This window comes from Diceros bicornis, chromosome 6 (genome assembly GCF_020826845.1).
Source record: "Diceros bicornis minor isolate mBicDic1 chromosome 6, mDicBic1.mat.cur, whole genome shotgun sequence".
Lineage (NCBI taxonomy): Eukaryota > Metazoa > Chordata > Mammalia > Perissodactyla > Rhinocerotidae > Diceros > Diceros bicornis.
In genome coordinates, this window is record NC_080745.1 from 67171719 (window position 1) to 67186839 (window position 15121).

At 46.1% G+C, this 15121-nt stretch overlaps 1 protein-coding gene across 2 annotated transcripts; it reads left to right on the plus strand.

Annotated features, from left to right (window-relative positions):
- Positions 1-1571: 1571 nt before the first annotated feature.
- NOLC1 (nucleolar and coiled-body phosphoprotein 1) lies at positions 1572-12051 on the plus strand. 2 transcript variants are annotated; one of them, XM_058543867.1, is made up of 13 exons: positions 1572-1716; positions 4777-4832; positions 4943-5085; positions 5193-5323; positions 6535-6706; positions 7660-7796; positions 7921-8059; positions 8387-8515; positions 8710-8820; positions 8914-9546; positions 9731-9837; positions 10011-10103; positions 10278-12051. In XM_058543867.1, the coding sequence occupies exons 1-13, from the start codon at positions 1597-1599 to the stop codon at positions 10434-10436; spliced, it is 2130 nt and encodes a 709-aa protein (XP_058399850.1). In that variant the 5' UTR covers positions 1572-1596; the 3' UTR covers positions 10437-12051. The 2 variants fall into 2 exon arrangements, with proteins under 2 accessions (XP_058399850.1, XP_058399851.1); XM_058543868.1 differs by having other exon boundaries at positions 1573-1716; positions 4946-5085.
- Positions 12052-15121: the final 3070 nt, after the last annotated feature.

Genomic DNA, 15121 nt, shown 5'->3' on the forward strand with positions numbered 1-15121 from the left:
GTGCTGTTGTGCTTCTTTCTGTGGTGCTGGTGCCAGACATATTCACTTGTCCTCTATGAATACAATCAGGGACATGCTTACCTCCATTGAGTTCCTAGGACCCCTCTTTGGTCAAGTGCAAAATCCTATTGGACTTGAAACTTGGCTCCTCAAGTGTGTTGTCAGTGAAATCACTTATCTAGGGCAGTGCTTCTCAAACTTGAAAAGGGCGTTTGAATCATCTGGAGATCTTTTAGAATGCAGATGCTGATTTCAAGGGTGAGGCCTGAGATTCTGCATTTCAAACTAGGGGATGCTGATGCTACTGGTCCAGGAAGGGATTTTAATATCAAGGACCTAGAGGAAGCTCATACTTGTTCCCAGTAGAGGTTTTTAAATAAAAGGTTTTCTAAGGCTTGTGTGTCATGTACCATTTTAGCTTGAGCACAATGCTTGCTTGGCACACAGCAGGTGCTCAGATGTTTAAAGAATGCTTGTATGTGGATAGACCTCTGGGGAAGAGGGAGATGTAGAAGTTTTATCTAGGAGAGGGGAATGCCTGTTTTGAGAAAGGCAAAGGAGAGGTGTGTCCCCTGAGAAAGTGGATCCTTACTTAACCTTCCTGAGGGGCATTAAAGGGAAGTAGTGAAGGGGTAGTGGGTAGAATTGAAGGGATTGCTGTCTGCCAATGTGAACTGAAATATGATAGAACTTGGAATTAACTTGGCAGGCCCAGGCATTGATATTTCAGTACTCATAGCAAAGGGAGAGGCAGTTGGGGGGGTTTTCTGCATCTCCCACAGGGAGAGTTCACTGTGTGAACTGTGACCCAGGAGGTAGAAGGGTGATTTTCAGGACTATAGGTTTGAAGAAATTGCTGCTGTTGTCACTCAGGTTTGGTGCACAACCCCTTTTCCCTTCATGGAGCTGAAGTAAGGCTAAATAAGGAAGGAAAGGGTTGTCTCATGGGCAAGTCATGATTGAGGGAGGGGAGTTTTGGGGATCAACGCCCCACTACTACCACGGATAATCTGAAGGATCCTCTGCAGTGGAGGTGGGAGTCCAGAGGCTGAGGTGGTCTCTGAGAAAGGGCCTCCCTAGGTGTTGGAGGCAGTGAAGATGAAGGGTGGGAATCCACTGGCAGCGCGAATGGGGGCGGTTGGGAGATCTTGTGACCAAGTCTGAGAGTCCAAGAACAGTTCGAGCCCGCCGGTCCACTGATTGCTCTGGAATATGAATCACAGCTGGGGTGCTGGAAACCGCTGCTCTGAGAAGTGGTGCCTCCAGCGGAAAGACGGGGCGCGGGAAGTGCAGAGTTTTCCCGCCACGGCCGAGGACGTGACCTCTGACGTCAGGGCTCCGCCTTCACAAGGTGGTGGACGGCGGGCTCCGCCCTTACCAAGATGGCGACGCTCGTGGGACCGGAAAGAGCTTACAGATTTCGCCTTGACCCTGCCTCCGAGTTGGAGGCGGGACCGCCCTATGGAGTGCGCCCTCCTCTTGCGCTGTGCGCCCGCGCGGCGCGATGGCGTCACACGGGCCCGCCCCCAGCCTCAGGGTTCCCGAGTTCCTGAGTCGTGTGCGACGGAAACGGTAGTGACGCGTATTGCCCGGAGGATGGCGGACGCCGGCTTGCGCCGCGTGGTTCCCAGCGACCTATATCCCCTTGTGCTCGGCTTTTTGCGGGATAACCAGCTTTCGGAGGTGGCCAATAAGTTCGCCAAGGCAACAGGCGCTGTGAGTCCCGGGCGTGGGGCATGGGCTGGGGTGGGATGACCACAGGGCTCTGGGCCCTGACATGCTTAGGTTTGCGGGTAGGGAGATCTGTGGGGTGCGCCAGCCCAGTGTCTGCGGGACCTTTGTGCCGAGCTCTCGGCGGTGACCGGAGAACGCCGGCAGTCTCGGCACCTCCTCTTACACGTGGTCTGACTAGATAGTGCTGAGTTTTGTTGCTTTTTTCTGGTGAGCGGTTCAGCGGCTGCAGCGTGGGACCCTCGTGGCCCAGGTCACGTGGCCGGCAGAGTGCGGCGAGGAGGGATCTCGGTGTCCCACGGGAGCATTGGAGGCTCCAGGTTCCTTATTTGAGCTTTATGTTGGCTGATGTAAAGCGTGACTTGACCTTAACTCTCGAATTTACCCGGAACTCGAAGATAAATGAAATGCTTTAGAAATGAAGGCTGGGGTTTTCGTTAGTAAAGAAGAAAATGAACGAGAGTAGAGGCAGAGTTCTGCTTTTAATTGTACTGAAACGAAATTGAGCATCATAAGCAGGCGTAGCGGTGGGCTTGGATCTTTGACATCTGGAATCAAACAAATCTAGGTTTGAGACCAGGCTCTGCCACTTTTAAGATGTATGACCCGAGCATCTTGCTTAACCTCTAGGAGTCTGTTCCTATTTCTATGGGGATGTCATCCTCCACTTCATAGGATTTTTGTGAGTTTCAGTAACATGATACACGCAAAGTCGCAATCCCAGTGCCTGGTGCTCAGGAGGCATCAATGAGTGAAAGCTATTACCATACTTCAGGAAATTTAGGATGTTCCAAACACATGTAAAAGAAGACCAGGAATGTGAAAGATTTGGAAACTACATCTCAAGAAAAGCAGACATGATTGCATGGGAAGAAACCTTGAAAGAACTTAGAGTAGCAGAGGGGTAGTCTTTGGCGGTCTCAGCCTTTCAGTAAGAAGATAGGCTTGTTCTTTGTGGCAGAATCAGGCTGCAAAAGGAGAGAATTAGATCGGCCTCGGAAAGGACTTCCTTAAGCTGGGACAGCCTGCCGTGTGATCTGATAGAACTGCCTTTGTGTTGGAATTGTTTTGAATTGACTGTTAGGGAGGCTGCAAAGAGTGTTTCCACAATGGGCTAGATGGAATTGGGCCTTTCAGAATCAGGATTCTCTTTTTCTTTTTTGTGAGGAAGACCAGCCCTGAGCTGACATCCATGCCAATCCTCTTTTTGCCGAGGAAGACTGGCCCTGAGCTAACATCCGTGCCCATCTTCCTCTGCTTTATGTGGGATGCAGCCACAGCATGGCCTGACAAGTGGTGCATCGGTGTGCGCCTGGGATCCGAACCCTGGCCGCCAGCAGCGGAGCGCATGCACTTAACCACTACGCCACAGGGCCTGCCCCCAGGATTCTTTTTCTTTTTTTTTTTTTTTTTGTGAGGAAGATCAGCCCTGAGCTAACATCCATGCTAATCCTCCTTTTTTTTTTTTTGCTGAGGAAGACCGGCTCTGAGCTAACATCTATTGCCAATCCTCCTCCTTTTTTTTTTCCCCAAAGCCCCAGTAGATAGTTGTATGTCATAGTTGCACCTTCTTCTAGTTGCTGTATGTGGGACGCGGCCTCAGCATGGCCGGAGAAGCGGTGTGATGGTGCGCGCCCGGGATCTGAACCCGGGCCGCCAGTAGTGGAGTGCGCGCACTTAACCGCTAAGCCACAGGGCTGGCCCCCCAGGATTCTTTTTCATGTGACAAAAACTAGTCTTTGTGGAGGGCTTACTAAGGGGCCAGATGCTGTTTCCAGATAGTAAGCCCTTTATGTGCATTATTTCTTATTTTCTCAACCTAATAAGATGTATAGTATTATCTTCATTTTATAGAGAATAGTCTCAGAAAGATTAAATAATTTGCTTAGGATCACGCAGTAATTGGTGAAGGTGAGTTTTACATCTATACTCGTCTATCTCTGAGCCTGTGCTTTTACGTGTACTGTAATGCTTGGCCTTTTTTTTTTTTTTTTTTTTTTGAGGAAGATCAGCCCTGAGCTACCATCCATGTTAATCCTCCTCTTTTTGCTGAGGAAGACTGGCTCTGAGCTAACATGCATTGCCAATCCTCCTTCTTTTTTTTCCCCAAAGCCCCAGTAGATAGTTGTACGTCATAGTTGCACCTTCTTCTAGTTGCTGTATGTGGGACGCGGCCTCAGCATGGCCGGAGAAGCGGTGTGTCGGTGCGCGCCCGGGATCTGAACCCGGGCCGCCAGTAGTGGAGAGTGTGCACTTAACTGCTAAGCCACGGGGCCGGCCCGCTTTGCCATTTTTTTTGCATCAATTAATAATTTATGGAGCCGGCCCCGTGGCTTAGCAGTTAAGTGCGCGCGCTCCGCTGCTGGCGGCCCCGGTTCGGATCCCGGGCGCGCACCGACACACCGCTTCTCCGGCAATGCTGAGGCCGCGTCCCACATACAGCAACTAGAAGAAGGTGCAACTATGACGTACAACTATCTACTGGGGCTTTGGGGGAAAAAATAAATAAATAAATATAATTAAAAAAATAATAAAAAAAATAGTTTATGTTAGTGTAATTAATAGCTGAATGCGATTCTGTGCTGAATACATAATATAACTTTCTACCAGTCTTCTCTTGGAGGCTAGTTTCCAAAGGTTTGGTATTATAAACCACATTGCAGCAAACACACCCTCTTGGTATAAATGTTTGTGCCCTTGTTTTGTGAGTAAGGATAAATTCCTAGATAATACATTGCTAGAGTAAAGAGAATGCACATTTTTAAAGGCTTTGATAAATAGGATTGGTAGGCAGGGGATAGATGGTGCCAGAAACTACAGGAATAGCTCAAGTTTTTGATACCAAAAATTGGGAAATACGTAAAGAGAATGTTTTTCTCCTAATTTATGCAAGTAGGAGAACTCTTACAATGATGTAACATTTATACCAAATATAGCAGGTATAAAACAGGTCACTTTTAATGGGAGAATAACACAAAATCTAATCTCCCCTACAATAACCAGGATAAAATTTCTTTACTCAGCTCTTTCTCTTTTCTGCTACAGACCCAGCAGGACGCCAATGCCTCTTCCCTCTTGGACATCTATAGCTTCTGGCTCAAGTAAGCCTTCCCTGTACCACTATGGCTGTTTTCTCCCCCTAAATGGGCTGGGCTGTGTTCCTTGGTTTGGGAGGTCCTGATCTCCCAGAAGTTAGCCTAATCTGCCTCAGCAGGTCCACCAAGGCCCCAAAGCGGAAGTTACAGGCAAATGGACCAGTGACTAAGAAGGCTAAGAAAAAGACCTCATCCAGTGACAGCAGTGAGGACAGCAGTGAGGAGGAAGAAGCCCAAGGGCCTCCATCTAAGAAAGCTGGTAAGGCCAGGCAGGGAGTTGGGGGGGGCTAGTGGTTTCAGGAAAAGGATTTGTAGTCTGCTTGTACCATATGGCTGATTCTTACTGGGACGTGTTCTTTTGTTCAGCTGTACCTGCCAAGCAGATCAGTCTGCCTCAGCATCCCGGAAAGGCTGCATCCAAAGAGTCAGAGAGCAGCAGCAGTGAAGAATCCAGTGATGATGATAAGGAGGAAGACAAAAATAAAAAGCCTGTCCAGGTCTGCAGCTTTGGGAAGGAAAGGGGTTTGCTTAAGGCATTAGAAAGAAAAAACTTAAAATCTTGGCTTCTAGCTTCTGGCCAAGGGATGGTAGTGGGTATACAACAGGTGATTATGGGAAAGAAAATCTGGGGACTCTAAAAGAAGCAACAGAAGTATGAGGTCTGGAAAAGATATATGAGGTTGAAGTTGAACTTTGAATCCAGAGGAAATTCAACCCCTCCTGCTTCCCTGGTATTTCTCTGGGACACTGTCTAGGACTCCAAGAGTAAGACAGTATTTTGTAGATAGGTGTTGGGAGCTCTAGGCAGGGAATAGCAGGGACAGGGCCAATATATAAAGTGGCTGAACTTTTTCTTTCTTTCTTTTTTTTTTTTTTTTAATAATTTTGTTTATTTTTTTTCCCCCAAAGCCCCGGTAGATAGTTGTATGTCATAGCTGCACATCCTTCTAGTTGCTGTATGTGGGACGCGGCCTCAGCATGGCCGGAGAAGCGGTGCGTTGGTGCGCGCCCGGGATCCGAACCCCGGGCCGCCAGCAGCGGAGTGCGCGCACTTAACTGCTAAGCCACAGGTCCGGCCCCATGAACTTTTTATTTCTTATTAAGAGTTTGTTACCCTTTCCATATGCTGTCCTGTTTAGCTTTCCCTTGCTGTCACTGCTCCATTTTGTTGTTAGTACCATGGAGTTGATTCCGACTCCTAGCAACCCTGTGTACAGCAGAGCGGAACCCTGCCCAGTCTTTCTGCGCCATCTTCTTGCTTTCCGGAGCTGTATCAGACAATGGTCTGCTTCTATTCGTAGGATTTTCATGGCTAATTTTTTTGGAAGTGGGTGGCTAGGTCCTTCTTCTATTCTGGAATCTCCGCTGAAACCTGTTCACCATGGGTGACCCTGCAGGTATTTGAAATACCAGTGGGGGCAAAAAAAAAATGAAATACCAGTGGTATAGCTTCCAGCATCACAGTAACACACGGCTGCCACAGTATGACAACTGAGAGATACATGGTATGGTTCCGTGACTGACTGGGAAACGAACCTAGGCTGTGGTGGTGAGAGCTTCAAATCTTAACTGCTAGACCACCAGGGCAGGCTTACTACTCTGTTAGCCCCTAAAAAATAAAAGGAACCTAGGAAGCTTTCTGCCTTAGGATGCCCTTTGGATACCCAGAAGCTCTTGCTTATTCTCCTCGTTGTGTGTTTTCTCACAGAAGGGAGTTAAGCCCCAAGCGAAGGCAGTTAAAGCTCCTCCTAAGAAGGCCAAGAGCTCTGATTCTGATTCTGACTCTGACTCAAGCTCAGAGGATGAGGCACCAAAGAACCAGAAGCCAAAGACAACACCTGTGGCAGCTAAAACTCAGGCTAAAGCCCCAGCCAAACCAGGTACTGTTTCTGTTCGCAAGAGCCTGAGCTGGGGACTAGGTAGCTCTGGAGACTGGTAGTAAAATTGCTCATTCAGCACAGAGGTGAAATGGCACCCCTAGTTGAACTAGAGATGTTGATTAGTGTCATTTTTTTAAAAAGTTTTTAATTAATAAGTAAAATATTTCATAATTAGGGACTAGTAACTAGACAGTCTTCAGCAAGGGAAAATGTGTTTTAACAAATGGTATCGGTTTGGCATTTTTTAGTTTGGCATTTCATAGACATTTTGTATTCCCACAAATCCCATTCTTCTGTGACCGCTTATACCTCTATTCTTTGTCCTTTTCACTACCATTTTTTCTCCTGTACTTTCATTCCATGGGACAAATGAGAATTTTTATTTTCTTTTGTAATTTTCCTATGATGAAGATTAGGTTATGATTTATAGGAGCTTCTCTGAATAGAAGTTGGAGTAAAAGACTTCAGGGGGCATATATAAATTATTTGCATCATATCATTTTTGTGTGTGTGTGTGAGGAGATCAGCCCTGTGCTAACATCTGCCAATCCTCTTCTTCTTGTGCTGAGGAAGACTGGCCCTGGGCTAACATCTGTGCCCATCTTCCTCCACTTTATGTGGGACGCCACCACAGCATGGCTTGCCAAGCAGTGCGTCGGTGTGCATCCGGGATCTGAACCAGCGAACCCCAGGCCGCTGCAGCGGAGCGCAGGCACTTAACTGCTTGCGCCACCGGGCTGGCCCCCATCATATCATTTTTTTAAAGATAGTTTTCTTTCTGAAATTGGGCAGGAAAGTCATCCTTTGATACAGTAAACCATGGCAGTCTCCTTCAAACCTGCTCAACAGGCAAGAGAATTGATAGAGTCCTAAGTTCTGAGCTAATAGTAAGGAGGTTTTTATGATTCTTTAATGCCTTGATACCCCTTACACTATTTCTTTTGTCATCTTAGGCACACCAGCTCGGGCAGCACCGAAAGTAGCCAATGGCAAAGCAGTTAGTGGTAATAGCAGCAGCAGCAGCAGCAGTAGCAGCAGCAGTAGTAGTGATGACTCAGAGGAGGAGAAGGCAGCACCCATCTCCAAGAAGGTCTGGGCCATAACTGCTACCAGGGAAGAAGGGGCCAGGGGCATCGGGGGAGGGTCTCCATTTCCTGTAGGATTGGTTGGGTCAACATTTTCCTGTGGTGACTAATTTTCTCTGGATGATGCAGACTGTACCTAAAAAGCAAGTTGTGGCCAAGGCCCCAGTGAAAGCAGCTGCTGCCCCTACCCGAAAGAGTTCCAGCAGTGAGGACTCCTCCAGTGATGATGAGGAGGAGGAGCAGAAAAAACCCATGAAGAAAAAACCAGGTGACTGTACATGGGGAGTCAAGCTGCACAACTGTGACCAGGGCCTAGTTGCAGGAGGACCTCTGTAGTCACCACATAGAGCTCTCCACAGGGCCGCTTGACATGTCAACTAGCTTTTCCCAGAGAAAGGAGAAAGCCGCATTGCCTTTTATGACCTACTCAGAAATGGCATGCCATCATCTCTGCCATATTCTATTTATTAGAAATGAGTCACTAATTCTAGCCCACACTCAAGGGAAGGGGAATTAAGCTCCATTTCTAGAAGGGAGTGGTATCAAAGAATTTGTGTACATATTTTAAAACCACCACACTGTCCCTTTTAAACAGGTCCCTATAGTTCAGTCCCCCCGCCTTCTGCTCCCCCACCCAAGAAGTCCTTGGGAACCCAGGCTCCCAAGAAAGCTGCAGAGAAGAAACAGGCTGTGGAGAGCAGTGAGGAGAGCAGCGATGAGTCTGGTGAGTCATCACTGGTGCTGAGTGGGTCTAGGGAGTGTATGAGGAATAAGGAAGACAAAAACGTTCTCTCTCTCTTGGTTTTCACTGAAGCAAGACAAGGCTAAGGCTCTCTATAGGTCTTTGCATCCTTCTTTTTATTGCTGCTGGTTGGGTCGGGATTCTGGACCCAGCCTAATGCCATAGGTTCTCTCCAGATTCAAGTTCTGAGGAAGAAAAGAAACCCCCAGCTAAGGCAGTCATCTCTAAAGCAGCCACTAAACCAGCTCCAACAAAGAAGGCAGCAGAGAGCTCTTCAGACAGCTCGGGTAAGGCATATGGAGGCCCTCAGGGCAGTAGGAGCTCCAGGGTCTCCCCTTAGTCTGCTTTGGGGAGCTATTCATCCTATCCTCTCTGTCTAGACTCTGACAGTTCTGAGGATGAAGCTCCTGCAAAGCCAGCCAGTACCACCAAGAGTCCCTCAAGTAAGCCAGCTGCCACTCCCAAGCAGCCTGCAGCTAAACTAGCCACAACTCCCAAGCAGCCTGCAAGCAGTGGCCCAAAGCCTCTGACCAGAAAGGCTGATAGCAGCTCCAGTGAGGAGGAGAGCAGTTCTAGTGAGGAGGAGAAGACAAAGACGACTGTGGCCACCTCTAAGTCCAAGGTGACGACCAAAGCAGCTCCATCTTTGCCTGTCAAACAGGCCTCTCAGGGTGATGGGGACAGCAGCTCTGATTCAGACAGCTCCAGCAGTGAGGAGGAGGAACAGAAGACATCTAAATCTCCAGTTAAAAAGAAGCCACAGAAGGCATCAGGAGCTATAGCCCCTTCTAAGCCAGCCTCCACAAAGAAAGCAAAGGCTGAGAGCAACAGCAGTTCTTCCTCTGATGACTCCAGTGAGGAGGAGGAGGAGAAGCCCAAGGGCAAGGGCACTCCAAGACCACAAGCCCCCAAGACCAGTGGCAACTCTGCGCTGACTGCCCAGAATGGAAAAGCAGACGGCAACGAGGAGGAGGAGGAAAAGAAAAAGGTGGTAGTGGCAGTCTCTAAGCCAGGTCTGTATACAAAGAACCTGCCCCCAGGGTTTGTCCTCCCACATCAGGATGGGATATACTCTTGGGGGGATAGGGTGGTGGGGGGAGGAGTCCCATGGCTAGGCTTCTGGTTGCAGGCCCTGTGTGAAAACCTGGGAGGAGGAAGAGGAAACTGGTCTCCTGAGTCTGGCTTTTTGTTTGGTAGGTTCAGGAAAGAAGCGGAAGCAGAATGAAGCTTCCAAGGAGGTAGAGACTCCTCAAGCCAAGAAGATAAAGCTCCAGACCCCCAATACATTTCCAAAAAGGAAGAAAGTAAGTTGTCTGATTTTCTCAGGAGCTAGTCTTTAAAGAGTAGAAAGAAATATCTGGGATCATCCTGACAGCTCTCTGCCTGGCCTGGTACATGTGCACATGTGTATAGCTCAGGAGGGCTTTTCTGTTACATGACGATTCCATCTTTAATTTCCTACTTCATTCTTCTCCAGGGAGAAAAAAGGGCGTCGTCCCCATTCCGAAGGATCAGGGAGGAGGAAATTGAGGTGGATGCTCGAGTGGCTGACAACTCCTTTGATGCCAAGGTGAGGAGAGAGGGTGTTTACCAATCTTGAGGAGGGTGGGGTGGAAGAGAGGACAGCTTTTGGTTCATGTTGATGGGAAGCTTTCTGGGTTCAGGTTGCCTGAGCAGGGGAAAGGAAGTGACAAGGCCCTGGTGTTGTCCTTCTGTGTGTTAACCACTTCTCTCTTTTTACTAGCGAGGTGCAGCTGGAGACTGGGGGGAGCGAGCCAATCAGGTTCTGAAGTTCACCAAAGGCAAATCCTTCCGGCATGAGAAAACCAAGAAGAAGCGGGGCAGCTACCGGGGAGGCTCCATCTCTGTCCAGGTCAATTCCATTAAGTTTGACAGCGAGTGACCTGGGGCCATCTGTGGCGAAGCAGGGATGATGATCCGAGACCACTTACTTTCCCCAGTGAACCTGGGAACCCTCAGCTCTATTAGGGGAGGGTTTTGGTGAGGACAGCAATTTAGAATAGGTCCGAGGACTTTGCATTGTGACATCCTCTCTGGTCTTTTTCTGTGTTTGTGGTTTTGTATGGATTTGGTTTTGAGTGTTGAGTAGCAAGGACAAGGTAAGGGAGTGTTCTTTTTTAAGAAAAAAATTCATTTTAGTTATTGTCCCCCTTCTCCCTGTTCTGTGGAAGTCCTCATACTGAGAAATTTGTATATTTTATATTAAATAATTTCCTATTGATTTTTGTTGTGATTTTCAGAGGTGGGTTCCCACAGATAAAATCTTAACTATTGCCTAAGACATAGTTAAGGTCACATGTGTATGAATTTTTATAATTGAAGAATTCTGCATGTGTGAGTGCACATGTCCACATTTCATCCCTCCTACCCCTCAGAGCCCTGGTGAGGCGCAGTTAAGAATGGTTAATGTATATGTCTGTTAAGCATGCACTGTGTATGTAGTTCATCCTCATTCATGGGGTCTCAGACTGAAGTTTTCAGCCAGCATGGACTTACCTACTTTTTGGGATAAAATTTACTTTTTTGTTACAGACAAAATTTTGGTGTGGTGTGAATGCTGTGGGATCAGTGTGAATATTTGTTTTCTGTAATTTTATCATTATTACATAATATTTGTAATACATGTTTTGTTTTTTAATTTGAAAGCATAAACTTTTCTATTGTTCAAAGACTTTTTGATGACTTAACCCTTAATAGTGTTGAGTACTAAATTGAGGACTGCATCTTCTCATTTTTTACATTTTAGAGAACAAAGTAACGTTAATTTAATCTGAAAAGTACATATCACTTGGTATTTCTGTCTTGGTAGCAGTGGTGACACAAATTAGTTTCATTAACTCCTACATGGTTGGAAATCACTGATCAAGAAAGTGAAAGAAGAACAACTATAATGAAAAACCTCAATCCTCAGTAGGAATTAGGTTACATTAGTCAGGTGAATTTATAGCTAACCTATATGTGTGCTAATGGAGATGGGAAGAACCTTTGCAAAGCATTTTATCTGGTAAAACTTGAGTAGAGTGAGGTTGGGAGGCATCCTAACAGGATTACTGTGGCTTGTTGTTGGTAAATGGGAGCAATTGTTGTGCCCCCTCAGAACCTTACCTTTCGGTAACAGTGGAGGTAACAATAAAAACCAGCCAGCAGAGATAGGACTCCTGGGCCAAGCTGGCTGATTGTAAAGCTGTAGTAGATGACTGTTGGCGGTGCTCAGCCAGAGCAAGATGGGGAGGGAAGAGTCAACAAACTCTCTGGAGGCTGGGCCGTTCCTGTGGTGGGAAAGTAGGCCTTAGCTTCATGGATGAGATGTAGGTCTTAAGATTAGCCTCCCCTTTTTGGATTGCTTACTTACCAAGTAACCTGATAATAACCTGGTTTTCTGTGTAACTGCCTCTAGGAAGAAAATACACTGTTCATGCTGACATAGGTATTTCAGTCTGCATGGTAAAAGTTATACATCTTACTACAAAATAATAAACTGGCTGGTTTATAATGTGTCTTGGGAGTTTTATTGTGAGTCCACAGCGCTCCCACATCCTACTCATATCGGAACAATTTGGGTGCCAGTTAGAGGGATGGGGTCCAGACATGTGAGTTCACTGCAGAGCCTTCTTGGCCGTACCTTGTCTCTTGGTGCCTTTTCCAGGTAAGAGTCCAGCCTGAGCGTAGTCTAAATTGGGGGTTGGCAAAATGGCCAATGGGCCAGATTCTGCCCATGGCTTGTTTTTGTATTGCTTAGGAGCTAAGAATGGTTTTACATCTTTAGAGGGCTTTAAAAAAAAAGAATATGTGACAGACTTTGTGTGGCCCACAAAGCCTACCATATTTACTCTCTGGTCCTTTACAGAAAAAGTTCGCTAGCCGCTGGTCTAAATCAGTGATTTCATAACACTGACTGAACATTAAAATCATCTGGGGAACTTTTTTTTTTTTTGGGACGAAGATCAGCCCTGAGCTAACATCCACGCCAATCCTCTTTTTGCTGAGGAAGACTGGCCCTGAGCGAACATCCGGGCCGATGTTCCTCCACTTTATGTGGGAGGCCGCCACAGCATGGCCTGACAAGCGGTGCATCAGTGCGCGCCTGGCATCTGAACCCGGGCTGCCAGCAACAGAGTGCACGCACTTAACTGCTATGCCGCGGGGCGGGCCCCTGGGGAACTTTTAAAAACACTGATACCCAGGGGCGCATCCCCAGACCCGTTGAGTCAGACCCTGGTGCTCTCTGGTGGGGCCTGGGTGTTAGGATTTTTTTAAAGCTCCCAGATGATTCTGATGAGCAACCAGAGTTGAAAACCACTAATCTAAGAATATTTGAAAAGAAATTAATTGGTATTTTTTTCTTTCCTCCTCTCATGCTTCCATTTTCAAATGTGCTTGTTAAATCTAATAGTATAAATAGTATAAAGTGAAAATTAAGTTTTCATCTCAGCTTTGTTTCCTGGGACTTGATTCTTGTGTCTCCTTCCAAAGAGTTTCTTTGTGTGTACTGCTATGTGCATCCTCTCACCTTTTTCCTTACACAAATGGGGTAGCTTGCTGTATGTAGTGTTTCATAACTTTGGAGCTCATTTCATAACAGAACACAGCCGCTCATTTTTAATGGCTGTGTGGTACTCCATTATATGGAAGTAGCACCAGTTTTTTAAAATTGGTAGATGTTTAGGTTGTTTTAGTAGTTTGCTATTACGAATACTGTGCCACAGTGGATATTAGTGCCACTAATGCAAATAGTGCCACAGTGGATATTCTTATATATAAGACTTTGAGTATTTCTGGATATTTTTATAGGAAGTATTCTAAAAGTGATTGTGGAGTCAAAGTATATGTGCATGTAACATTTTGTTCGTTATTGCCCTCCAAAGCCATTGTAGTTCCAGCACCAACTTATGAAAGTGCTCCTTTGCTTGCCCTCTTGCCAACACTTACTAAATTGATCTTTGCCACTTGGATAATTGAAAATGCTCTTTCTCACTTTTTTTAAATTGTGGTAAAAAACACGTTACATTTACCATCTTAACTTTTTTTTTTTGTGAGGAAGATTGTCCCTGAGCTGACATGTGTGTCAGTCTTCCTCTACTTTGTATATGGGACGCCACCACAGCATGGCCTGATGAGCAGTGTGCAGGTCCATGCCCGGGATCTGACCCTGTGAACCCCGGTCTGCCACAACAGACTGCACAAACTTAACCACTATGCCATGGGACCTGCCCCTATCTTAACCATTTTTAAGTCTACAGTTCAGTAGTGTTAAGTGTATTGACATTATTGTACAACAGATCTCTAGAATTTATTCATCTTGCAAAACTGAAATTATCTCTTTTAAGCACTAATTTTTCCGCCCCGCAACCCTTGGCAACCATCGTTCTACTTTCTATGATTTGGGCTACTTTAGATAATTCATACGAGTAGAATCATGCAGTATTTGTCCTTTTGAGACTGGCTTATTCCACTTAGCACAATGTTCTCAAGATTTATCCATCTTGTAGCATGTGACAGGATTTTCTTTTTCACAGCTGCATAGTACTCCATTGTATGTATATACCACAATTTATTTATCCATTTCTTTGTTTTATTTTGCATTTCTCTTACACATTTAGTCATTTGTATTTTCTTTTCTATGAAGCATGACCAACCCTGTCCCCTATTTCAATTGGATTATTTATATTTTTCTTAATTTATAGGTGTTCTTGGTGTATTAAAGAAATTAGGCCTTAATCATAGATTGCAAATATTTGTTTCTCAGGTATTTTCATCTTTTTTTTTTTTTTGTGAGGAAGATCAGCCCTGAGCTAACATCCGTGCTAATCCTCCTCTTTTTGCTGAGGAAGACCCGCTCTGAGCTAACATCTATTGCCAATCCTCCTCCTTTTTTTTTTTCCCCCAAAGCCCCAGTAGATGTATGCCATAGTTGCCGGTCCTTCTAGTTGCTGTATGTGGGATGCGGCCTCAGCATGGCTGGAGAAGCGGTGCATCAGTGGGCCCCCGGGATCCAAACCAGGCCGCCAGTAGCGGAGTGGAGCGTGCACTTAACTGCTAAGCCAGGGGGCCGGCCCGCAGATATTTTCATCTTAAAATGGAATATCCATTAACATCCATTAACTCTTCTCCTTAAAACAGATGAATAATTTATAAGCTTAGTGTTTAAAGCTATGGCTTATTTGTTTTTTCTTTCGCATTTTATAAACATAACCCTTCCCAGTCTTGTTTGCTTTTTTAACTTAACAGACCTCCTTTCCCCTTAGGCCTTGCAGAGCTGAGCCTGCTACATATATGCAGCTAGTGTGTTACACGAATGAGGCAGTTTTGCAAGTTGTCTAACAGCATTTACTAGGAAGATTACTTAATCTCTCTGACTCTACTGTCTCATTTATTTATTTATTAAAAGATTTTATTTATTTATTTATTTTCCCCCCAAAGCCCCAGTAGATAGTTGTATGTCATAGCTGCACATCCTTCTAGTTGCTGTATGTGGGACATGGCCTCAGCATGGCAGGAGAAGCGGTGCGTTAGTGCGGCCCGGGATCCGGGCCCAGGCCGCCAGCAGTGGAGCGTGCGCACTTAACC

What these genes read in the sequence shown, in the direction of transcription:
- NOLC1 (XM_058543867.1), top strand. Translation starts at nt 1,597, where the DNA reads ATGGCGGACGCCGGCTTGCGCCGCGTGGTTCCCAGCGACCTATATCCC. An exon ending in GGAGAGCAGCGATGAGTCTG is followed by an intron (nt 8,516 to 8,709) that starts GTGAGTCATCAC and finishes GGTTCTCTCCAG; the next exon opens with ATTCAAGTTCTGAGGAAGAA. An exon ending in ACAACTCCTTTGATGCCAAG is followed by an intron (nt 10,104 to 10,277) that starts GTGAGGAGAGAG and finishes TCTTTTTACTAG; the next exon opens with CGAGGTGCAGCTGGAGACTG.